The sequence below is a fragment of the Bison bison genome, unplaced genomic scaffold (genome assembly GCF_000754665.1).
Source record: "Bison bison bison isolate TAMUID 2011002044 unplaced genomic scaffold, Bison_UMD1.0 scf7180017864171, whole genome shotgun sequence".
NCBI lineage: Eukaryota > Metazoa > Chordata > Mammalia > Artiodactyla > Bovidae > Bison > Bison bison.
In genome coordinates, this window is record NW_011494743.1 from 4100688 (window position 1) to 4124127 (window position 23440).

At 48.2% G+C, this 23440-nt stretch overlaps 3 protein-coding genes across 4 annotated transcripts in view; 2 read left to right on the forward strand and 1 right to left on the reverse strand.

Moving 5' to 3' along the window:
- TADA3 (transcriptional adaptor 3) overlaps positions 1 to 9060 on the reverse strand; it is a 10376-nt gene extending 1316 nt beyond the window's left edge. The window contains exons 1-9 of one of the 2 annotated variants that reach the window (XM_010842088.1): positions 8881 to 9060; positions 8486 to 8543; positions 7581 to 7813; positions 5973 to 6223; positions 5749 to 5854; positions 4216 to 4357; positions 4021 to 4124; positions 2383 to 2492; positions 1247 to 1432 (exon numbers count right to left, since the gene is read on the reverse strand). In XM_010842088.1, the coding sequence (XP_010840390.1) occupies positions 1247 to 1432; positions 2383 to 2492; positions 4021 to 4124; positions 4216 to 4357; positions 5749 to 5854; positions 5973 to 6223; positions 7581 to 7787 (1106 nt within the window). In that variant the 5' untranslated portion in view covers positions 7788 to 7813; positions 8486 to 8543; positions 8881 to 9060. Of the gene's footprint in view, positions 1 to 1246; positions 1433 to 2382; positions 2493 to 4020; positions 4125 to 4215; positions 4358 to 5748; positions 5855 to 5972; positions 6224 to 7580; positions 7814 to 8485; positions 8544 to 8662; positions 8744 to 8880 lie in introns of those variants that run through there. The other variant, XM_010842089.1, reaches the window with a different exon arrangement.
- A 250-nt stretch (positions 9061 to 9310) lies between these two features.
- On the forward strand, positions 9311 to 19931 carry ARPC4 (actin related protein 2/3 complex, subunit 4, 20kDa). The gene is made up of 6 exons (XM_010842093.1): positions 9311 to 9392; positions 11877 to 11995; positions 13210 to 13321; positions 14618 to 14713; positions 15659 to 15829; positions 18161 to 19931. The coding sequence occupies exons 1-6, from the start codon at positions 9390 to 9392 to the stop codon at positions 18164 to 18166; spliced, it is 507 nt and encodes a 168-aa protein (XP_010840395.1). The 5' UTR covers positions 9311 to 9389; the 3' UTR covers positions 18167 to 19931.
- Positions 19932 to 20961: 1030 nt separating this feature from the next.
- The window catches only part of TTLL3 (tubulin tyrosine ligase-like family, member 3), a 22993-nt gene continuing 20514 nt past the window's right edge, over positions 20962 to 23440 (forward strand). The window contains 2 exon segments of the mRNA XM_010842092.1: positions 20962 to 22096; positions 22098 to 22354. Coding sequence (XP_010840394.1) covers positions 21739 to 22096; positions 22098 to 22354 — 615 coding nt within the window. The 5' untranslated portion in view covers positions 20962 to 21738.

Sequence of the window (23440 nt, forward strand, 5' to 3'; positions counted from 1 at the left end):
TACTTCTCTCTCCCCCTCTGCCCTTGCCCTCCCTTCCTCCATACTCTTTTATCTGTATTTTCCTCTTCTTGCCCTTGAGAGGGAACTAGAATGAGGCTTTGGACTCAGCCTTGGGCTTGAGTCACAGCTTGGCTGTTTGCTGGCTGTGTGGCCTTCAGCAGAGCACTCATTTCACTGGGCCTTTATTTCCTCATTTGGTGCACAGGGAAAAAACTACCAGCTACTCTCTGGGCTGTACAGGAGATTAAGTAAGAGGGCAGACATAAAACCCATGGTACATGGTAGACACTCAGTACACCCTCATCCTTAAATACCCCAGCAGCTCGTCAGCAACTTTCTTTCCTAATGGTGCATGTCTTTGCCAACCACTCATGCAATGACTGCAAGCCCTTTGCCCTGCCTCTTCTCCTAACCCACAGCACCAGGTCTAAGAGATAGGCAACCTGGCCAAATGGATGAGTGTGCCCTGCTCTGTTGGGGCTCTGTGAGGTGAAGACACAGCACCTGCCTATAAGAAGCAAGGGGACTTAGTTGGGCTGTTTGTCTATCTCCCCAATAAAATGGCAGTGCCTCCCGTGATCTCCCTCTGGTTTCCACCTGCATCCTTGTTGTGACCAATGCAGGGCAAGATGTATGGAAATGAATACAAAATGAATGACGTTGCCCTTCAACACTGGTCAATTCCTGGTGAGAGGCTGATAATCACAGATGCCCAACTAAATGTTAACAGTTGATAATCTGAGGTAGAGAGTATATTGGTGTTTACTGTGCTAGTCTGTCAGATTTTCTACATGTATGAAATTTTCACTATAAAACTTGGGGGGAACAAAAGGTCCCTGGTTCAATCCTGAGTTTTGGCACCAAAAACAAAGAACAAGAATCAAGAAAAAAAAAAAGCACACTTTGGGAGAAAAAGAAAATCAGCATGGAGAGGATTAAAAACTAAGCCACACAACAATGTGAATATAATTAACACTACTAAACTGTACACTTGAAAACGGTTTAGAGGGTAAAATTTTCTATTATTTGTTTTTACCACAGTTTGAGGTAAATAAATAACTCACAGATGCCTCAGCTCTAGTCAGCGGAATTAGAATGTTTGAGATATAACCAGTGGGGTGGTGCCCAGCAATGACTTTTTTTTCAAAGCTCCTCAGGTCTTCAGAGGCCCTGCCAGGTTTGAAAAGCCTGCCGTCAAGCTCCCAGAAGGTGACCATTGCGGCCGAGACCTCCCATCCACACTCACCTCAGCAGGTCATGCTTCTTGGTGCGGTTGTGGGCACTGAGCGCCTTCAGCTCAGCCTGCCGCTTGCGCAGCTCCGCCAGAACCTCGTCCTCTGAGTCCTCTGCAGGGCGGTCCTCAGACTCCAGCAGGCCCTGGGCGATCAGCTCCTCCTTAATGCGGCTCTCCAGGGACTTCGTATGCGGCACACTGCAGGGGAGGGCAGTGCTCAGCTCAAGGCCAGCCTGTAGGGGGGCCCCTCTGAGGCACCCAAGCTAGCAAACACCTTCCCTTCTCTTTGGGACACCCTCTCTGTCTATCTACATATCAAAATACAGAGACAGACACATTTGATCTTGTTTCAGACACAAGCAACAGATATCAATATATTATTTAATATAAAATACAGGAAAACCTATAATGCTAACAACCTAGAGAGAATTATTATGTTATCTGTTATTATTACACACCATTTTTTTCCCATATGGTATATACATAAAAATATGTATTTTATGTTACTATTATATAAATACTATACATACTCTAGATTGTGTTAAATATTAGTCTCACTTTTTTTTTAATCTTTTGGCTACACTCATGGCCCTGTGGGATCTTAGTTCTCTGACCAGGGATTGAACCCGCACCCCCTGCATTGGCAGTGTGGAGTCTTAACCACTGGACAACCTGGGAAGTCCCTCTTCCCACTTTTATTATGTATTATTTTAGCTTGTTACCTGCTATGTATACACATTTAAATATATCTTAAGTAAAAATAGGGTCATACTGTTCATATTGTGCTACAACTAATGTTTTCCACTTATCACTCTACTGATCCCATCTTTTCATATCAATTAATTATATTTCTCTAATATGATTGATAGTTGCAAGTTATTTCATCATATGGAGTTACAACGAGTTAGCCAGCCAGTCCCCTCCAGTTGGACATTTAGGTTTACAGTGAGAACAGGGCCATAATGAAAACCCTGAACTAACTCTGTGTATGTGGAAGTGCTTGGCCAGCACGCACATGTGACTTCTATTGGACTTTATAAAAATGTTCTCAGTCTCTCTATGAATATAAAGACCACCCCAGGCTGGGATTGACAGAAGTCAACAGAAGCAGAGGCCAGACTGTGGAGTGTGGACATGATGTCACTCACCTGAAGGGCTTGTTCTGATTGCGGGGAGAGGTGCTTGCCCCATCCGCCCCCGATTCTTTCCCAGACATGTCTGGAATAGGAGAGTCCTCCATGGGGGAAATAATATTTTCCTAGAAGAGCACAGAGATGGTCAGAAGAAGAAAGAGCTGTAGTATTATCATTTTCCTGCTTCCCTCTGACCTACATGGACAGTCTTCACATACCAGAAATAATCTTTTCTTCTTTGCATTCCACCCACTCTGGGAAGTCTTCCCAAACTGGCTCCAAAAAGCTTTCATCATTTTATAAATTCTTGTTTTTGTACTGATACAAAAGGGAGCACAGAAGAGTGATGGTAACATTCAACAGCAGTAATGAGAAGAACTAGGGCTCGTTAAGCATTTGCAGTGCACCAGGGGCTGTGCTGAGCACAGGGGCTGTACCGTGGCAGAGGTGGCTGGCTGTCCAAAAGCCATTCTCGTCTTCCCTCCACAGGAGCTGGGCTAATGGCTACCCAGATACACCCCACTTCCCAGCCTCCCCTGTGGTCAGGGTGGTCATGTGACAAATACTCTCCAATGGAAAGTGATTAGACGAGATAAGAGCCACAGCCAGTGGGACCTTCACACACTCCTCCTTGCTCTTTTTCTGTGGGCTGGAGTGCCAGTCACATTTGGAATGACCCTGTGCAGAGCTCATGTTTACGACAGCAAAGTGGGCTTCCCTGGTGGCTCTGTGGAATGCAGCAGACATAGGTTTGATCCCTGAACCAGGAAGATCCCACATGCCGCAGAGCAACTAAGCCTGGGCACCACAACTACTGAGCCTGTGCTCTAGAGGCCAGGAGCTGCTACTACTGAGCCTGTGCACCCCAGAGCCCGTGCTCCACAACAAAAGAAGCCACTGCAATTACAAGCCCGAGCACCCCAACTACAGAGTAGCCCCTGATCGCCACAACTAGAGAAAAACCTAAGCAGCAACGAAGACCCAGCACAGCCAAAGATACATATATGCATTTTTTTAAACAATTCAAAAGCCAGCAAACCTGGGGTCCCTGTCTGATGGTGTGGAACAGAGATCTCCCCCTAGCTCAATTGATCTGGAACACGTGCCCAGAATACTACATGGGAGAGAAAAATGCTATTGTGTTTGAGCCAGAGGGAAAACTGAGGCTCATAAGGTGACGAGACATGCCTTGGGATAGTCAGTGGGCATAAAGAAAGGGACGCTGAATCTGGTGTTTGAAACCTGCTTCCGCTTATTAGCTGTGTGATGTCAAGCAAACAGTTCCCTTTTTTGAGCCTCAACCTTGTTCGGTGTAATGTGGGGTTAACCACTATCTGCCTCTAACAAGAGGATGTGTAGAAAGCCCTTTGCACAGGGCCTTTCACTAATGCTCCACAAAAGTAACTGTGGAGTAGTGGCTACCCTGGAGGTGGGGGAGGTTAAACACTGGGAGGGGCACGAGAGGGCCTTCAGGGATGCCAATGATGTTTTATTTTGTGATCTTGGGACTAGTTGCACAAGGGTGCTCATTTGTGAAAATCAATCAAGCTGTACATTTATGACTTGCGTACCTTTCTAAATATACGCTTCAATAAACAATTAAACATTGAAATAGAGTGATAGTGGTTCCTGTTTTGCACTGGGGGTACTCACCTCCACCAAGGCCTGCAGCAGGCGCTGTGTCAGGGCACCAAAGGGACACCCGTCTTCTGGCTGCTCATGCTGGGCCTCAGACTTCTTCAGCAGGGCATCCACATCTGCATTGGGCAGAAACATGGTAGACTGGTGGGCTGAAGTTCTGGGAACTCAAGTCCTAGCCTGGGGTGGGCGGGGAGGTGAGGGACTTAACTTTAGTGTCCAGTTCGGTCAAGGGCCCCATGAGGCCTTTCTTCTTGTCAGCCACGGCTGCTGCCCGGGCCCCGTCCTTCTGCTCCTCCAGCAGGTCCTCCTGTGCCCAGCGCTGGGAGTAGTGCTTCCCCAAGGGCGGGATCTGTGGGAGACATCCCACCCAGCCCCAAAGAGATAAATACAGGCCAGCGATGCCTGGGGTGTGGCATGGTCTCTCTGTGCACTTGGAACTGCTAACAGGCTCTTAGTTCACCCTCATTCCTTCATTTATCTGTCTCCCAAGTATCTAGCCCAGGGCTGAGGCCTGAGCCTCAGGTGAGAAGAGATACAGGAGATAAAAATCTTTACACTCACAGTTTAGAAAAGAAGCCAGGTACATAAACAACTAAAACACACAGAAGGCAGTACAGGAAAATTTCCACGATGTAAGGTGCACAATGGTGTGTGTACACAGACAATTTCAGTTGACAGCTATTATCTCTCGAGAGAACTACAGGCCTTAAGGTCAGAAATGAGAGAGAAATAGCTTATGCACTGCTTAAACTTGTGACTGCCCGTACAGATTACCTTTTCAAATAAGCTTTTTAAAAATTCAGACAAGTGGAGTGACAGAGTAGGTTAGGGTGTTGTGGCAGTGCAAAAGACAGACCAACCTTCTGCTGGGAAACCTGCAAAACCATTTTGGTGCAGGTAACGTGCAATACGGGACTTGAAGGGTGTTAGTTTGCCAAGAGGAGATGGGCATGTGCAGAGGCCCAGAGACCAGAAAGGACCTTGTGTGAGCCTGGAGTGAGGGTAAGGTGCTTGGTGGGGCTGGCAAATAACAGCAGTAAAGAGGTGGTGTGGCCAAGGACACTGGAGAGGGGCACCTGGGCTGTGCTACCAAGGACTGAGGCTTGGACCTGAGTCTGTGGGCAGTGGGAGCCACACGAGGCTGTGTTTTAAGCACCTCTAATCATGACAGCAGACCTATGGGAGAATTCCCCTCCAATATTTTTCTGTATTTTCTAAATTTTCTTTAACGGAACCTCTTTTATTTTCATCATAAAGACTAAAAATAAAAAAAACTTCTATACATTAAAAAAATAAAAAAGAGAGAGAGGAACTTCCATGGTGGTTCAATGCTGAAGACTGCTCACTTCTACTGCAAGGGGTGCAGGATCGATCCCTGGTCAGGGAACTAAGATCCCACATGCCATCTGGTGCATCCAATAAAAAGGGAGAGAGAATCCCTCTAGAGGGAAGCAAGTGTTAAGAGGCTGTAAAGGTAAAAGCTGATGAATTTTGAGCCAAAGCAAAGGGGATGACAGAGACAAAGGGAGGACCTCACTGAAGAAGATGCCTTAGGATGTAGCGGGGTGGAAGGGAGGAAGCTGAGAGCTAGAACCTGGGTGTCTGAGTGGGTTAATGGAACTGTCAGGAGGCTGGGGAGAGAGAAAAAGAAGATGATATATAGCTCTGTGATCTTTGATTCTGAGGCATCTCTGAGCCCTCTTGTTCTCCATCATGTCTATCTAGGCCTGGGGTCTTCACCTTGTAATGTTCAGCCTCATCTTCTGGGGGGTTCAGTAGCTCCTCTAGCGTGCGCACTTCCTCACTGGTGATATCAGCACAGTATGGCTCCACCGAAGCCCAGAATCTGCAGGGAGAAGCAGAGCCTGAGGGGGTACCCCTGCCCCACCAGCCTCAGCCCCAGGCCCCTCCACAGCCTCCAGTGCCCAAATCCCAAGGCCCATCTATGTTCCTGGGCCCAGAACCTGTTGGGGGCGTCATTCTTGGGGATACGTGGCACATCAATTGGGTCATCGGTGAATTCATATTCCTGGATCTTGGGCTGAAGGTTTTTGGATTTGGGTCGCCCAGGGCCAGGGCCGGGCCCATGTCCCGCCTTCCCTTCCAGTTTCTGCTTCTTGGGCTTCCCATGTTTGGGGGGAGCTCCAAGCTCATGGTCTCGACCCAGCTTCAGGAATCGTCGGTCACCTTTCTTATCCTGCCAGTCAGTGAGGATCTGAAATTCAAAGACTGTCACTGAGGTTGAGAAGGGAAGACACAGGACAACTCCATCTCCCCATGAAAAATTAGGATCTGGAACTCAAGAAGGCTCTAAGTTTCTCCCCTTCCTTTTTTTATCTAGCAAACTCCTAATCATACTGCAAAACTCAGCTCCTTTTCTGTGCCCAGCTCACAAGATGTTTTCATATACTTGTCTTCATTCCATTCACTTGTCTGTATTGATTCACCTCTGCAGCACCCACCCTGGTCACACAGTGTTTAGCAGGTCCAACAAGTAGATGACAATGCAGTGCATATTAGCCCGAGGAAAACATGCTGGCAGTAACTTTCTACTGAAGGCACGTATGGCTCCCAGCAAACCTTCACTTTAAATGTTACCATGACTAGAAAGCCTTTCCTGTATCAGCTCTCTACTTCTTAGATGCTAAAAGACTGTGCCACAGCCCCACTCGAAAAGCTTCCATGGGTTCCCAGGGACCACAAGTTAATTTTATTCATCTTGGAGGTTCAGTTAAAATGGCATCTTCTTTCTACAGGAGTCTCTGGTACCTCGCACCCCTAGGCCCGATCATGTCATCTGGTCATAACTAGAATAAACGGAGTACCTTGTCTCTTCAACAGGATTATAAGCTATTGGGGACCAGGAAGTTCATCTCAGCCATCTCTGGTCCCCAGGTCCTGGCAGAGCACCTGGCACCCAGGGCTCAGAGGATGTTTATGCCATAAATAGAAATAATGAGAGTCAGACCAATAAATAACATTTGACATGCTTACTTAAGTGTCAGACGTTGGGCTGAGCCTTTGTAAAAATCTCTCTTAATCCTCACAAAAGCTGAGGGTAGGTCCTATTATCCAGCCCACTTTGCAGACAGAGGACTGATCTGCAGAAGCAGGTGGTAAGTTTTGCAACATCACACAGCTCAGAAACAGCAGGATTCAAATCCAGGCCTCCCATTCCAGTTCCCCCAGTACTCCTAATCAGAACAGCAATTCACCTGATACGTGTCTGACCTCCCCTTCCCTTTAGTTGGCACACTCCCCAAAGGCTGGAATTGTCCTAATTAACTCTACAGACCCAGAACATTGTGGAGTGGCGGGGGTCCCTAGATGCTTAGTGAATAAGAAATCTCACATTTTAGAAGGAGCATGCACATTCTTGCATATTTTATGTGTCACACGAGCAATGTTTGGGTCTCTCTCTTCACCCCTGAGATCCTGTAACCTGGGCCTCAGCAGCTGAGGCTAACTCAATGACACATCCCATAACTTGTCATAGTCCATCCCTGTAGTGGACTGTAGTGATGTCCCTGTAGTGACATCCCTGTAGTGATGTCCCCTCTGTAGGGTATAACCTGGGTTTCAGCCTCAAGCACCCGCAGGCGTCGGCTGGCAGAGGAAAGCAGGGTCTCAAGCTCCAGCTGCAATGTGTCCAGCTCCTCGATACCGATGCCGTCATCCTCAGAGCGGGCCAACACCGCTGTGTAGCGGGGACAGACCTTCAGGTGGTCCACAGACTTGAAGTCGTGGAACTGCAAGGGGCAGTCCTTCAGCTCACTCATGGCTCAGGATAGGGGACCCTGTGGAGCTGGAGAGGAAAGGACCATTGATGGGGGGAAAAGTGGCACTAGAAGAGTCCAAGGGCTCCTTCCATCCACCGACACTTCGGGGAGTCAGGTTTCAGCGCCCTATTGACAAGGATGATGGCTTAGCTCCTATTCTCCAGCACCTACTGTGTGCCAAGTGAGGGGCAGACATTTTACTGGTTGCTCACTGAATTCCTCACTCAACCCTAAGAGCAGGGACCATGCTCATCTTCATTTTACAGATGAGGAAACAGACTTTGTAAGGATGGTGCAGGTCCAAGCTTACCAACATGCAATTTGAATCCAGGTGGTTTTGAATTTGATCACCTAACTGCCATGATATACTACTATACTACTATGCTTGTCTTTCTGATGCTCTTCCCTTCACTTCCACTCTTCCTGGGTTCTGCTGAGCCCAGAATTCCAAGCATCCGGTACTTACGCTAATGTTCTTCGTGCCTCCCAGCCTCTTCTTGTCTCACCCCTCCCCACCTCTGCCCCTTCTCTTTGCCCCAGATAGTAAAGAGATACCTGGATCTCTGGACAGCCAGATATACCTGGATTCAAGCCCAGGCTTGACCTATGTCTATGTAGCCCTGAACATGTTAATTAACTCTGAGTCTGTTTTCCCTTAAGTCTGAATCTGTAAAAATGGGGGTAATAATGGTACCTACCTCCCTGGGATGTTCTGAGGATTTAGAGTTGATGCCAGTCAAGAGCTCAGTTCAGTGCCTGGCACAGGAAAAGTGGGGCTGGTTAATGGCTGGCCCCACCCATGGATCGCCCCAATGTCCCGCCTTCAGGGTCCCAGTCCTCTAAGGACACCCTATGGCGGCCCCCGCCCCCTCTACCTACTCCTCGCTGCCTCCAGCGGCCCCGGGGCCGCGGGAGGGGCGGACAGTTCCGGTCGGTGAGAGCAACCGCCCCGGAACTAGCTATGTGAGGGCCCCCTGCAGTTGACAAGGGGACGGGAAGACGGGAGTACCAACCCGTCTTTAGAGGGGGGAGGGTTGCGGGCAGCGAGCTAGCCCGCTGCAGGTGGGGTGCAGAAGGTATGCCACGGGCGTACCCTAGGGAACAGCCCGGCGCAGGAGGGCGGGGCTCGGCAGCCAGGTTTTCGGCCCGGCAGTTAGTTTCGCCGAGCCCCAAAGGCTGCAGGTAGGAAGGGCCTGAAGATAGGATGGGGCTCAGAACCGGAAGGATCGAAAAGCTCCTCCGCCTTGCTTTGCCCTAATATGGTGCCCAACCTGAGGTCGGGCTGCACCATTGCATGACTATGAGGGAAGACGGCGGAAAAAAAGATGAGAAAGCCAAAGTCACAAGCAAGAGCTCCATGGGGAACGGGAGAAGCTTGAGTACTGATTTTAAGCTTCAGGAGCCTAAAGCTACTAAGACAGTCCTAACGGGAAAACTTCCGAGGGACCAAATGTTCTTAGCTTCCCCCTCCCCCGCTCGGAACACAGATGGTACGGTCCGGACGTCCGGGCGGACACTGCGGCTGCGCTTCTGGAGAAAGGGCAGGCGTCGCGGGGCTGGCCACTTCCGCACTTCCGCTTTCCGGCCCAGCCAGCGCCCGCGATGGTGAGAGAGCCGGGCCTCGGGCCAGGGACCCCCGCTCTTCTGTCTCTAGGCTCTGGGTCTCGGGGAGATGCGACTTTGCAACGGAGAGGCCCTGGGCCGAGGGATGCTGGGGGTGCGGGGGTACCCTGAGGCTGGGAGAAAGAGGGCGGGGCAGGGGCTGAGGTGAGGAAGGGGCGAGCGGGGGACGCGTTCGTAAGAAGCAGGCTTTGAGGCGTCCTATTCTGTCCTTTGAAGCTGGTGGGGGATACTGAGGCAAGAAGGGAAGCCGGAAGTGACTCCTCCTCGGTTTGTGGTAGCGCTTCGAAGGCACGTAGTAACCTTATAGCCCGTAGTAGGGCCGCTGAGGCATGTAGTAGGGATACCTCTCTACGCAGAGTAGACCTTCACTAAATACACTGTTTTCTTTCTCGCTTGCTTGATCCCACAGTTCTCTGAGGGAAGCCTCCGTACTTCCTTATCCCACTCCTCATGTTGCCACCAGCTCATACTTTTACCTCACTGAAGGATCTCTCTTTTGCTGCCTCCACGCAGACCCTTTCCTGGTCAGAATTCAACCGTATTAGCCTTAATATGGAATGTTAAGCTCTGATGCCGCTGACCTTTCCCTTTCAGGAAGTCATCCCTTTTGATAATTGTGGGTGTTTCTGAACGTCAATTGAGAGTTTGGCTCACTGCCTTCCCCTTCTTTATCCTCTTCCTGTCGATACCTATTTAATGTACAGGTCTTCATGAGCATATAATTTATGATAACTTCTAAATCTGCCTTCCTAGCTCTCTTTGAAGGTTCACCTGGATATCTTGAAGACACCTTGAAATTAGGCGTCTGGATTAAAACTCACCTCTCCCTAAATTTGCTTGTTCTCTTGTATTCCTTATTCTTGCTCTGTGTTTTCTTACCTCAACTAGAAACCTGGGATCTTCTTTTTGTTTTTGTTGTTTAACTGAGGGGATGCCTCTTGATTTTTTTAAACAGCATACTTGTTGAAGTATTACACAAGGTGCTTATTCCATTTGTGAAAGGGCAGACGTCATAGGGTTGACCACCTAAAATGTACCTTTTTCAGATTTGCTATGACCTTTGACAGATACAATCTTGCTTGTCCCTCATTGCCCCAGGCCAGGCTCTCATTACCCGACTTAAATAACCCTCTCTGCTGGCTCTGTCACTTCCCTCTCCTCCAATCCATTCTCCACAAAGTCTCCATGCAGCTGTAGTTGTGTAACTTCCTCCTCAGAAAGCCCCAGAAGTTCCTTATGACTTTTAAGAGAAGAGCTAAACTCAGTAGCCTGGCATTTGAGATTCCTCATGAATCTGTGGACCACCATTTGCAACCTCATCCATTGAATCTAAAATGCTTCCTGGCAACATTGTACTCATTTCTACTTTAATGCCCCTATTTGTTACTCTAATCTTGTTATTTTTTCATTCATTCACTTATTGTACAGAAACTGAGTAAGAGTGTATAGGAAAGGTACTGACTGAGCAAGTTGCAGGGTATGTAAATTTGAATAGAATAGATATGGTCTGTTAACCATGGAGCTTTCAGTTTAGTAAAGGAGAAAATTACTTTTCTTGGAGCTATTTGAAAGGTGTATTATCGTAAATTATAATAAGTGCTATGAAAAGGGAAGTCAAGAAGGACCTCTGAGGAAAGAAGAGGCCTTCTCTGAATAAGCCAAGATCTAAAGGATGACTTAGGCAAAGAAGGGGGAGAGAAACCTGCAAGATAGATGGTTCAGCATGTGTGAAGGCCTGGGGTGAGAAAGAACTTTTAGCTAATACAAGGAATTGAAGATAGTCCTTTGTTACTAGATGGCATTTCCTCTACCGGGAATATCATTTTTGTTTTTATCATTGTAAAATCCTCCTAATGCTATTTCCATCTTCAAATCAAAACCAGTTTCTTCTGCAAATATGATTTGTAAATCTTAACTATTTCACATTTTACCCATTGTATCATAGTTAACTGTCTGTCTCCCTGACCCGGTTGAACTATGTAAGGGTAGAAACGGTCTTAGTCATTGAATTCCCAACCCCTCGTGTGCCTGGCACACTATAGATATATACATTTGTTGACTCAAAGGGCAGATTGAAGACAGTCATTCACCTGTGTGCCTCTAGACCACAGTTTCTCAACTTCAGCACTATTTGGAGCTGAATAATTCTGTTGTACATTGTAAGCTATGTAGCAGTATCCCTGACTTCTGTCTATTCAATGCCAGTAACTCCTACCCAACCTCAGTTGTGAAAATGAAGACTGTCTTGCCATTGCCGTATGTCCCCTAGTAGGCAAAATGGTCTCCTTTTGAGAACCACTGTTCTAGACTTAAAATGAAAGACATCTTGAAGGCCTAGTCTGTTCTGTTCACTGTAGTGTCTGAGAGCCAAGGACCTCAGTACTGCCTGGCTCCTGTGTAGCTGGACTATGGGATCAGTGGATTTTGTGAGACAGAGTTTGATTGTCCCTTGGGGTTTTCCTCCAGACTGCCACTCTCCGCCCCTACCTGAGTGCCGTGCGGGCCACACTGCAGGCTGCCCTCTGCCTGGAGAATTTCTCCTCCCAGGTCGTGGAACGACACAACAAGCCGGAAGTAGAAGTCAGGTATGGGAGGAAAGGGGGTAGGGGGTGATGGATGCAGCACCCAGAGATGACTGTTGTCAGAGGGGGCCATGAACTTCCATCCTGGAGTTGTCACAACAACTACAATTCACATTTTTTGTCTTGCTGCCAGGTAAATGATGGTTCCCAATTTGAAGTTCAGAAAATTGGGTCTCAGTGGGTTGACAGGACAAAACTCGGGAGAAGCTACTCTGGAGCCAAGATTTGCTTGACACAAGTTGTGACTTCTCAACATAGGGCCATTTGGGAAATATCTCCCAAGGAGGTACTGAACCCTCCAGCAATTTAAGGAGAAGACTTGAGAATTGAGTTATCTGAGATGCCATCTCTGCTCTTCTCAAATTTGAAGATCAAGGATCCCTCCCCTCAAAAAACAAACAAACAACTGGACTCCCATCCCCTACTACAAATATTCTATACTTTGGATTATTTTATCTGATTTATGTTTTGTAAGTAAATTTTTTTTCCCCATTGACGTTTAATCTGGTACATATACAACTGAGATAAGGATTGTTACCACAGTAAATTGATATGATTTGAATGTAAGAAAACTGACATGATGTTAAAATGTGCCCTGTTATGCTACTTAACATATATGGTTTCCACTAGGCATTTTTAAAGGATAATAGCTCACAGACACCACCAATACAGTTAACTACCGTCAGAGGGATCCAGAGGCATCAAAATGGGAACTGAGTTGAGAGGGGTCATAATTTTGAATAAGTGAATTATTCTAGATTGATTATTAGAGGAGGCCAAACTGTTTGATTTTAGCTTGTCCTTATCTCTAAGGGGCAGGCTCTCTCATTCCCTAAACAGGGTATGGGTTTGCCCATAGTTAAGAAAATAGGAGCTGTCATTTGTAAAGCTCCTACAATGTGCCAGGCTCACTTGTTACACACTTGACCCTTTTTGATGTGTTTCAAATGAGGAAGTTGAGATTCCAACAGATAACTTGCCCAACGGAAGTAACAAAGGAGGCTGAATTTCAGAACCTTTTCACCCTGACTCTAGAGCCTGTGCTCTTCTGCTGGAGAACATGCTCTCTGGCCCCCATCTTGGAGCACCCTTGCTTGTGAGTCTCTTATTCCTTGGACTCTGTGGTCCCAGATAGTGATTCTAGAACCTGCCATGGAGTCTCCCTGACCATTCTGTTCTTTTATAGTACAGAGACCTCTGTCATTTTGTGTTCTCAGGAGTAGCAAAGAGCTCCTGCTACAACCCGTGACCATCAGCAGGAATGAAAAGGAAAAGGTTCTGATTGAAGGCTCCATCAACTCTGTCAGGGTCAGCATTGCTGTGAAACAGGTAAGCTCACCCTAGATCCCCTGCCTCCCTGGGGAGGCCAGGGACCCCTTCTGTAAGAGGTCAACATGCCAGATTCAGGGTGCAATGAAACCCAGGTTCTCTTTCCAGGAAATGATTTGCTAAACTTACCAGATCAGTAGAATAAAGGGAAAGCCTTATCTTCTAGGCTTTGCTCTGGATTAGACGGCAGGTAATGTAGCAGCCAGGGCTATGGGCCAGTTTGGTGTCAGGTCATAAAACTCTTCCTAATGAATGAAGAATAAGTTCAGTTCAGACAAATAAGTAGTAATGGTATCCATTTGATAGCCATAAACTCCAAAAGTGAGATTTAGGGTAAGAAAATGAAGTGTAGTTTCATGTTTCTTCATTGTTTCACAAATGTCTGACATTCCCACTACCCCCATTATTTCTTCCATGTTTATGGACCACTTGGCTACTTCTTTACTTAATAGATTTCTTTCAATTAACTTATTTTCTTTTACTTAAATTTACCATAAAAAGAAAAACAATATGCCTTGCCGAATTGAGGACAACACTAAAATACAAGCACATTGAAAACAAAGCAGAGTTAGAATTTTGCCTCCGGAAAGCTCTATCCCTAGTGCCTGCTCTTTGTTAAAAGAGGAGATTAATAAATATTGGGAGCTTTTAAGGTCTTGCCAGCCCGTAATACAAAATTCTTTCATCAGAAATGTTGAGAGTTCATCAGGGAAAAACTTTGGGGATTGTTTGATGTTCATTGTTATTAAAGTGGAGAGCATCTAGGGTTATCTGACATTCTTCATAGTGTGTATCACTGACTGGAAGATGTAGCATTAGTGAAATGAGACTGGAAAAGGGCAGATTTGAATATAGATGTGGATTCTGGAAGGATTGGATAAAAGATTGGGGCTTGCCAGGACCTCCCTAGTGGTTCAGTGGTTAAGACTCTGGGCTTCTACTACAGGGGACTTGGGTTCGATCCCTGGTCTGGGACCTAAGATCCTGCATGCCACATGGTGTGGCCAAAATGTGTTTTTAAGTTAAAAAAAAATAAGATTTGGGTTTGTCAGAGTTACCTTTCTGGAATGGGTAAAGGCAAGATCATGATAATGCCCCATTAAGTTGGAGAGCTCTAATGTAGTGGACCTTCCTTTTAGCTGGCAACCAGTTACTGCATGATTCAGACTTCAATACCCAACCCCAGTGTCTACAGTGAATGTGGGGGAAATTGGGGTCAGAAGACCAGGCTACAAATTTCTGTTGGCCTTTAGGGAATGACTTTAGGGAAACACATTTCTTCTTTGCTTTTACCAGGCTGATGAAATCGAGAAGATTCTATGTCACAAGTTCATGCGCTTCATGATGATGCGAGCAGAGAACTTCTTTATCCTCCGAAGGAAACCAGTGGAGGTGTGTGATCCATGTGTTGGTAATACCCAGAATTCACTACTGAGTCCACTGCTAGTGACCTGGGATTGTTTCTAAAACTGAGATTGCTTGCTCCTCAAGCTGTAGGGTACCCACAGCCTGAGTTGAGTATTGGTCTTCATTTTGGCTGGAGTAAGAATAAGGGGAATCAGCTTAGGAGGTTGAGTCTGTCTCAGCTGTGGAAAAGGCAAAAAAAGATGAGGTGCATTGCTCACCTTCCCAGAGCCTATAGTGTAGTGGCAGAAAGGGCATGACGAATCAGAATTCTAAATTCTGCCACCAACTGAGTCAGTCTCTCAAGGCCACAGTTAATATGGGGTCAGTTGTTGCCTGACTTTGTACTTGAGCGCTCACTACAGATTCTCTGCCTGCTCAGCTCCCTGCCGGTCAGTGACTAAGCAACTACCACACAGAGCAGCGGACACCATTGTCAGACACATTAGTTGTTGGCCAAACTCGCCCTTATCCTGAGCTAAAATCTCTCCTGTTCCTAGATCTAACCTCCAGGGCCACCAAGAATAAATAAAATTGCTGTTCTACACAGTTTGACCTATAGTTAAAAACCTCAATCCGTCCTCCCACAGCATTTTCTTTTCTCTCTGGACTAAATGTTCCTGTTGTTTGATGAGATTTTTCTGTAACAAGATTTCAAGTCCTTTCACTCTGCCTTGATTCATTCTGAACACAATTGTTTATACCACAGATAGTCTGCCAGACAAAATTCTCAATTGGGATCAGTTGATCCACCTGTTAGTTCCTTGGATCCAGCATACACATCGCCACCAGAGCAGATGGGCTGCTGCCTGAAGGGTGTGTAGCTTGGGAGGTCAGCTGGAAGCTTGTGGCTGAGTGACATAGAGGGCCTGGCCAGTGAAGTGCCCCAGGATGTTGATTCTCTCCCTCCTCTCCACTGTCTTCCTTCCCTAGGGGTATGACATCAGCTTTCTGATCACCAACTTCCACACAGAACAGATGTATAAGCACAAGTTGGTGGACTTTGTGATCCACTTCATGGAGGAAATTGACAAAGAAATCAGTGAGATGAAGCTGTCTGTCAATGCCCGTGCACGCATTGTGGCTGAGGAGTTCCTTAAGAATGTAAGTGAAGTGGCCTTCCTGGTTTCCTTACAGAAGTAGAAAGACCTAAAGGTTGTGCTGAGAACTTAGCATCTGGTGGGGAAATGGTGCCAACTGTGCATAAATATTTTCTGAGGCCTCTAGGAACCCTGGTGGGCAGCAGGTCAGGCCCATGCTTTGGTGTGGGAGGGCCCCAAGGTTCATCTTGGAGAGCTATAGAGCATCTCCAGGGCCCTGGGTAGTGCCTCTCTTAGTCGTTCATTTCTACGTCTCAGAATATATAGAGTCCTTCCATGTATCTTGTTCGTCCCTGAGTGAGTCAAGTTAAAGCCACATGTGAATTTTCTGGGAATATAGGGCAGTTAATCATAGTATAATTCCACTTCTCAAACAGACTCGAATAGTTTCCTTCAGCATCTGTTTCTCAGGCTTAAAGTCATGATTTCTTCACTCTGTTTTCCATCATTTTCATGGCTTAAGTCCTACAGATCCCTCTTCAGTTGTTTGTGCCTTCCTGACAGAAAGGACTGCAGCCCTCTGAGGAGGACAGATTGTTTACATTAATGAACTGATGACACAGTTCTTTTTTAGACATTCACAGCATGCCACCTTTTTTTTTTTTTCCTTCTTTTTCCAAACAGTCTTTGGTTTGTTGACATGTTCCACTCAGAATTGACTATGATCCCTAGATGGTAGAAGTAGTGTTTACTCCTACCAGTGCATACAGGTCCAGCCCAGAAGGAGCTCAGGCTCCTAAAAATGGAAATTAAACCCACTTCCCCAGGGCTTTAATTATACCGAGGGCAGCCAGTGTACAGAGTAGCTGTGCTGTGCACCCAGGGGAGCACGCTTGTTCAGGTCACACAGGTGGCAGGGTCAGACCACCTTTGTGTGCATCCGGGTCCACTGCCTCCTCAGGCATCTTACAGAACTTCTTGACAAAGCCTCAGTTTCCTCAACCCTGAAATGAGACTGTTAATTAGTATATACCTTTTCAGTGTAGTTGAGCATTAAATGAGGAAATGTGTATAAAGCATATCACTTGGTACATAGTAAACTCTCCCTGTATTATAGCACAAAGGTTATGTGGCCAGGGCATGGGCAGGCCTCTGAATTCAACTGAAGAAAATGAAAAATAGTTTTTGTCCCAATTTAGTATTGGCTCATTCATTCAGTAGTCATTTAGTTGTTACAGTAATTGCATTTCTATAGTAACACAGCTGAAAAAGTACATATGAGTATTTCAGGGGAAAAAAAAAGACTTCCCATGTGGTCCACTGGTTAAGACCCTGCACTTTCAATGCAGGGGGCACGGGTTCCATCCCTGATCAGGGAACCAAGATTCCACATGCCACATGCATGGCCAAAAGAAACATCCAAAAAGCCAAGTATCAGCAATATCTCATTTAATATCTAAAACAGTCTTTGAATCTTTATCCTCATTTCATGGATGTATCAGCTGGGCTCTTGAAGTTGTCACATATTTAAAGTGCCTCAGCCAGTAAGTGAAGGTGCCAGGACTCAGTTTTTCTGACTCACAGATCTGAGATAGTATCATGGCATCTGGCAGGGTGACACACTCAGGTGCATGTAAGGCTCAGGCCATTATGTGCATGAGTGAGGTGGGTTCTGTGGGGACCTAGGGAGCACATGCCTCACCCTAGGAGGGTCACCACCACACAGCTCCAGCCCTCTGGCTTCATCAAAATAATTTCAGAATCTGGATTTGTGTGCAGTGTCTTCTGTTTTTTCAAGGTTGTCTAATTCATATTCATAGCAACTAGTTCATAATCTTTGAAACACTGTGAGCCAGACAGTGCTCATCTTTGGGCTGAGTTTAGCAAGTGGGCCAGAAGTCCACAGCATCTGGTCTATAAAATGTCCAGGGCGGGTCTGGGCACTGTGGGGGATATTTGAGGGCACAAAGCATATCCAGGGCCTCTCCTGCTTGGCGGACCCCTCAGAGCTTGATGCAAAGCACCAGCTCCTGGGTCCCTTTCTGAATCCCCAGGCATTTGCACATGAGCCCCCATTTCTACAGAAGGCAACCTCAGTTCAGCAAGCAAGGCACTGTGACAAGGCTTTTTGGTGTCTCCACGGCAAAATGAAGGGGAGCTGTGGAAGAGCCCATGTCACCCATAATTTTTCTGCCTTGTCTAATGCTAAGTTTTAGGGCCAGTGCCTGCTGATTTGGGACCAACTAGTGCATGCCCACAGTGTGTCCTCAGACCTAGTCCTGCCCCACAGAAATGTGAGTATAGTTACAGCTCACAGATCAGCCCCCCTCCCCAGAACAGGCCTGCCAGGATACAGTAATAACCATCATTCACTGCCTCTTGGTTCTCTTGACAGTTTTAAACCACCTGGCTGGATCTCGTGGCCTTCCCCCTCAGGATCCCCCGTGTCTCTGTGAAGTCGTCCTGGAGTTAACTTCCCAGAGCAGTGCAGCGACGGCAGCGGCAGCAGCAGCGGAGGGGAGCTGGGTCAGGGTGGGCATTAGATGCGGGAGGGGGGTGGTGTGCTTGCTCGCTGGGCCACAAAGCAGCAGTGGACCTGCCCCGAGGCCACATGTGCCTGGTCAGGCTGGCTTCTGATGTTCAGTCCCCTGGGCCGGGACAGATTTTTTTTTTTAATATCTTGAAACTTAAAACTCTGTGCTTGTAGGAGACTGTAACCTTTTTGTCTTTTTTTTTTTTTTTAAAAAACAATCTCCACCTCCAGTGGCTGTGACTGGTCCCAGTGATTGTACCTTATTGGTCGCTGTGGGTCTGGGCGGGCCTGGAGCCAAAAGGCGACTACTGTTCCTCCCCGGAGCCATTCCAGGTGGGGAGGGAGGGGGGTTTCAGACTTGTGTTCCTCTCCCTCGTCCTCCTGTCTCCTTAGGCTCAGTAGAAGCGGTGGGGACCCTCTACCAGCTTCCTGAGCCCTGCCTGCAGTTGGCCACCCAGCACTGATTGGGGACAAGGGCTGAACTGCTGGCCACCAGCCACACCTAGGAAGGAGCTGGGGCCTAGAAGCTAGGCAGCCTTCGGCCTCAGGGGCCGCTTCGTGCCCTCCCAGCTGGGAGGGGTCGCTGTTTCGCCTTGTCTGTCAGTGCAGTGCCTGTGCTAGAGGTGGAGAGGTGAGTCCTCCAGAGCATCCCTGCCAGGACCTCCTGCCTGCTCTGGCTCCTCTGCTCCCCCGCTCGCTGTACCTTTTCTTATTCTGGTGGGTCCTCCCTCCCCCAATTAAAGTCTCTTTTTGCCCCTCTGGGGCTGCATGAGGTCTGTGCTCTGTGTGTATATGTGATGAAAGGAGGTGGAGCTGTTCCTTAAGACCATGTGGCAGGCACTTGGGCCTGGGGGTCCCCACCAGAGACAGCCTTGTGATTGGCCTCTGACAGTAGCCCTGCTGGAAGGCCCTAATCCGAGAGACCCATTACAGTCCAGGCTGTACCCATTTCTGAAACTGCTCTCTACCTGTATAGAGTTTTGACCCTTTTCACATAGTGAGCTCATGTGGGCTAGAATGTAACAGAGAAATAATCCCATTTCATGGCTAAGAAACCTGAGGTATCATGAGATACAGCAGCTTGCCCCAAATCTCCCAGCTAGTGAGCAAGAGGGTGGAATTCAGATGTAAGACATCTGCCTCTACCTGTGCTGTGATACTGATCACTAGCCACATGTGGCTATTTAAATTATTACAGTTAAAATTTAAAATTTATTGCCTCAGTCCCGCCAGTGCTCAACACTTACATGGCTGCTAATGCTTACCACATCACACGGTCGTAGATAAAACATTTCCATCATTGCAGAAAATTCTGTTGGACAGGATTAAAGCCTCTTACACCTTGGAGTAAAAAAAAAACCAAAAACTTATGTTTGAGTCCTATTCTTAAGAATTTGAGCAAGTTATTTATATTCTGTGCCTCAGTTTCTTAAATCTATAAAGTGGAGATAATGTCAGTCTGACACAGTACCTGCCATTACAAGTAGTGAATAAACAATGACTGATCTTTCCACCAGCCCAGTATCCAAGCTGTTGGTAACTTCCATTGTGCTGGTTGTGGGGGGTGACATCTCTGTTTCAGACTTGGGGGCCAGTGGAAGTGTTGCATATGTAAATAAAGAGGTGCATTGAAGTGTTTCATGTTCACTAATGGAAGTCAGTGGGAGCCCACAGGGGGTTATCTTTATGGAAGAGGATGCCAAGAAAAGTTTGAGAAGAGTTGGGCTCTGCTGAGTTTTGAAAAGAGTCTTCCATATGGCCAAAATGGGTCTCTTGAAACAGGACAAGGTACTGTTTAAAGCAAGGAGGGGTTGGGGGTGGGGACTGCTCTCATCCCCTTTATGACATTACCTCTGTGACCTCCCCCTCCTGTCTTGCAGAATTAGGTGTGCCCTTCTGTGGGGCACACGGCCATGGCCTAGCTTTGCAGTGATTGTTGCTCACGTGAAGGTGCGGTGAAGCTGGACATCCACTAGAGTATGGCAGCTGCTCACTCAACCCTCACAGGACAGCAATGCCTGGGTGAGCCAGCCAGAATTCTAGTTTGTCATGGATCCATCTCCCAGGGTTCAGAGCTAAAACCAAATTTGCTGGCTGATCAGAACAGACTGGATGGTCTCCAATCAGCCAGTCCTCTCCTGAGGGCATACCTTTTGGGAAGCCCAGTCATTAGCCGCAGGGTTGAGAAAGGGTGATCTTAGTGGTTGGGGTTGACTAGAGAGGTCTGTGGAGGACCCACCTTCACTTGTGTGAGCCAATCTATCAGTGATTGACAGAGCTGGGTTCCTGGAATCTGCTTGAGAGGGCATTGCTAGAGTTTGCCTCTCACACTGTCCATTTGGTACTTGCATGACTGATAGGCAACCCTTACAGACTTGTGTTTAAGAGTGGGGCTTTGGAGTCAGACCTGGGTTCCAGGGCTCTGCTATGCGATTTAAGGCAAATTATTTAACATCTTGGAACCTTATTTTTCTCACCTGTGACATTTCAGGGTGTAACAGTTTTCATACTGTTTCATACAATCCAAAAAGGTTGCTTACCGTCTTGTCTTGAGGGCTGTTGCATAACTTGTTTTTTTGGTAGATTGAAACGATACTTATTTTCTATTTCCAAGTGCTGTCTTTTTTTTTTTTGGCGGGGGGCGGGGGGGGGGGGAGGTCTGGGGGTTCTGCCCTTTTATTTTCCCCATAATACTGCCCTGGCTTTCAAATCTACCCCCAAGGACCTTACCCAAGCTCCATCTGCCAGGAGCTGCAGGTCTGGTCGGCTTCCTTTTAGTTCCCCCAGAAAAGTTCTTACCCTCTCAGGGCTGTTGCAGAGACCCCTCTCCCTGGAATGCTATTCCTCCCTTGGCCAACTCCTCAACAATTTGCATTCAGTAGGTTTCAGTTTAAATGTCACCCCTTCAGAAAGGACATCATTGACCACTTTAGCTAAAGTATAAAACACCTGTGTTATTCCTCTGTTGCTTGCTTTTTGTTTTCCCTCCACCGGGCAGTAAGCGCCATGAAATCAGGGGCCATCTGTAGTTTGTTCTTCTGATCCCCAGCACCTAGCCCACTACCTAGCACGTGGTCTTCGCTGACTACTGTGGAATAACTGAAGCCCCAGGAAGCGCTGGATAAGGAATCAGGACCCTATTAGAAACTGGTGGGGCAGCCAGTGCTCTATGCTTCCAGCTTCAGTGCCCCATTCATGAAGGGTCTGGGGCAGGCAAGGCCCCGAGTTTGGCCCCGCTGGAAGTAGACCCCCGAACCGCCACCCGAGGCCTGATTGTGTCAGGGGAATCGTTTCTAAGGCGACAAAAAACAGAGGGCGGGGCCTCAGAACGGAGGGTTCAGCTCAGGCCCCCGCAGGGCGCTCCCGCGAGATGCGGCTGCGCGCGGAGGGGAGGCGGGCTCTGGGGCCCAGGGAATGCGCGCGCGCGCGGCGAGGGTCTCATGCAGGGGCCCACCGCGGCGCTGCTCCTGAGGGCGGGGGAGCTGGGGGCCGCACAGCCGGACTCCACCGCCTGGTACCGCCAGGAGCGGGGCCCCGTGTGCAGCTGGCCACGGAAGCCGCAGCCGCTCGAGCGCCGCGCCACTTCCCCCGCCCCATGGCCCAGGGCGCGCCACTCCGAGTTCCGGCTTCCAGAGAAGGGTCCGGCGCACGGCCAAGACTGGGTCTGCAGCCCAGCCTCAGCGCGCCGCCTAGACTGCGCCCTCCGGCCCTCGGCCCACGACAGCCACGCCCAGGGCGCCGAGAATCCCCGCCTCCCTGGGCCCTCGCCTACCCGGGCCCAGGAGGACGCCCCGCCCCTGGACGGTGAGGCCACTTGCGGCTCGCCCCTCCTGGCCCAGGGCTGAGTCTTGGGGCGGACATGAGAATCCGGGGAACCGGAGAAGAGCGGTAGAGGATAGGCATCGGATGAAGGGTGGAGAAAGAAGGGGTGCCTACCCCACCCCTACTCCGCATCTTTCTGCAGGTTCTCTTGTCCTTTGGCGAGGATTCTCCAAGGCGTCTCAACACATGGGCCGGCTCAGAAACGCCAAGATCCACGTGGAGAGAGCTGTCAAGGTTGGAGGGGGTTGGGGGAGGGGCTAGAAAAAGCCTGGAGGGTGGCTCACCCTGCCTCCTTGCACTATATTCTCCCCTCCTTAGAAAATAAAGAAGAAAAAACCTTGATCCCACGCCTGTCTTCAAATACTTCTCCAGTTTTCAACACCCCGTTCACAACCAAAATTCTTGGCAGAATTCAACTTCTTTGTCTGGGTTTCAGTTCTCAGGCCCCACCACTCTGGGTCCCTGTCCTTCACCACTCTCATCAGGAACCTCTCTAGTTAAGGTCACTGGTGACCGCTAAGGAGCCAGATCCACCTTTTCTGTCCTGACCTTGGTCTGGCACCTTGTGTCATTCTGCACCAACACACCTTTCCTCTTGGCTGTCTGCACACTTGCTTTTCCTTTCTCCCTCCCAGGCAGCTACTTTTCAGTTGCCTCTGAAGACTTCTCAGGACATTCCTGTTTCCCTGGACCCCTCTCTACACTTGTCTCCTTGGCTGTGAGTTCAATCCATCGTGCACCCTTTTCATTCCCTCTCCAGCCCAGCCTGGCTTCTGACTGCACCGCTCTGTGGATCCAGTCCCCCACTTGACATCTCCATCGAGGGAGCATCAAAGCATTTCAAACCCATGTCTTAAACCATACTCTTCATTTTCCTGCCCAGACCCATTCTTCTCCCTGCTCTTGGGTCTTTTCCATCTCCCAGTTGCTCGAGCCAGGAAATTGATCTTTCTGTTCCCTCACCCACACATCTAATCCTAATAGCAAAACTAGTCTCTATTTCCAAAAGGAATCTCAACTCCCACCATGTTCCCATCTCTGCTGGAGGCACCTAGAGAAACCGCAACAGCCTTCTCACTAGTCTCCTTCCCCCCATCTGTTTTCCATAGGACAGCAAGCCACACTTAACAGCCTCCAACCATGTCACTCCCTCCCTTCACCTTATTGCTTCACACTGCTCTTAATATAAAATCCAAGTTCATTCCAAGGCTGTCAGTGCCTTCCACACACCTCCTAGGAGGTCTCCCCTCATTTTCCACACTCCATATACCCTGGCTCCCTTCCAGTTCCTTCTGACCCCTCCAGCCTCAAGGCCTTTGC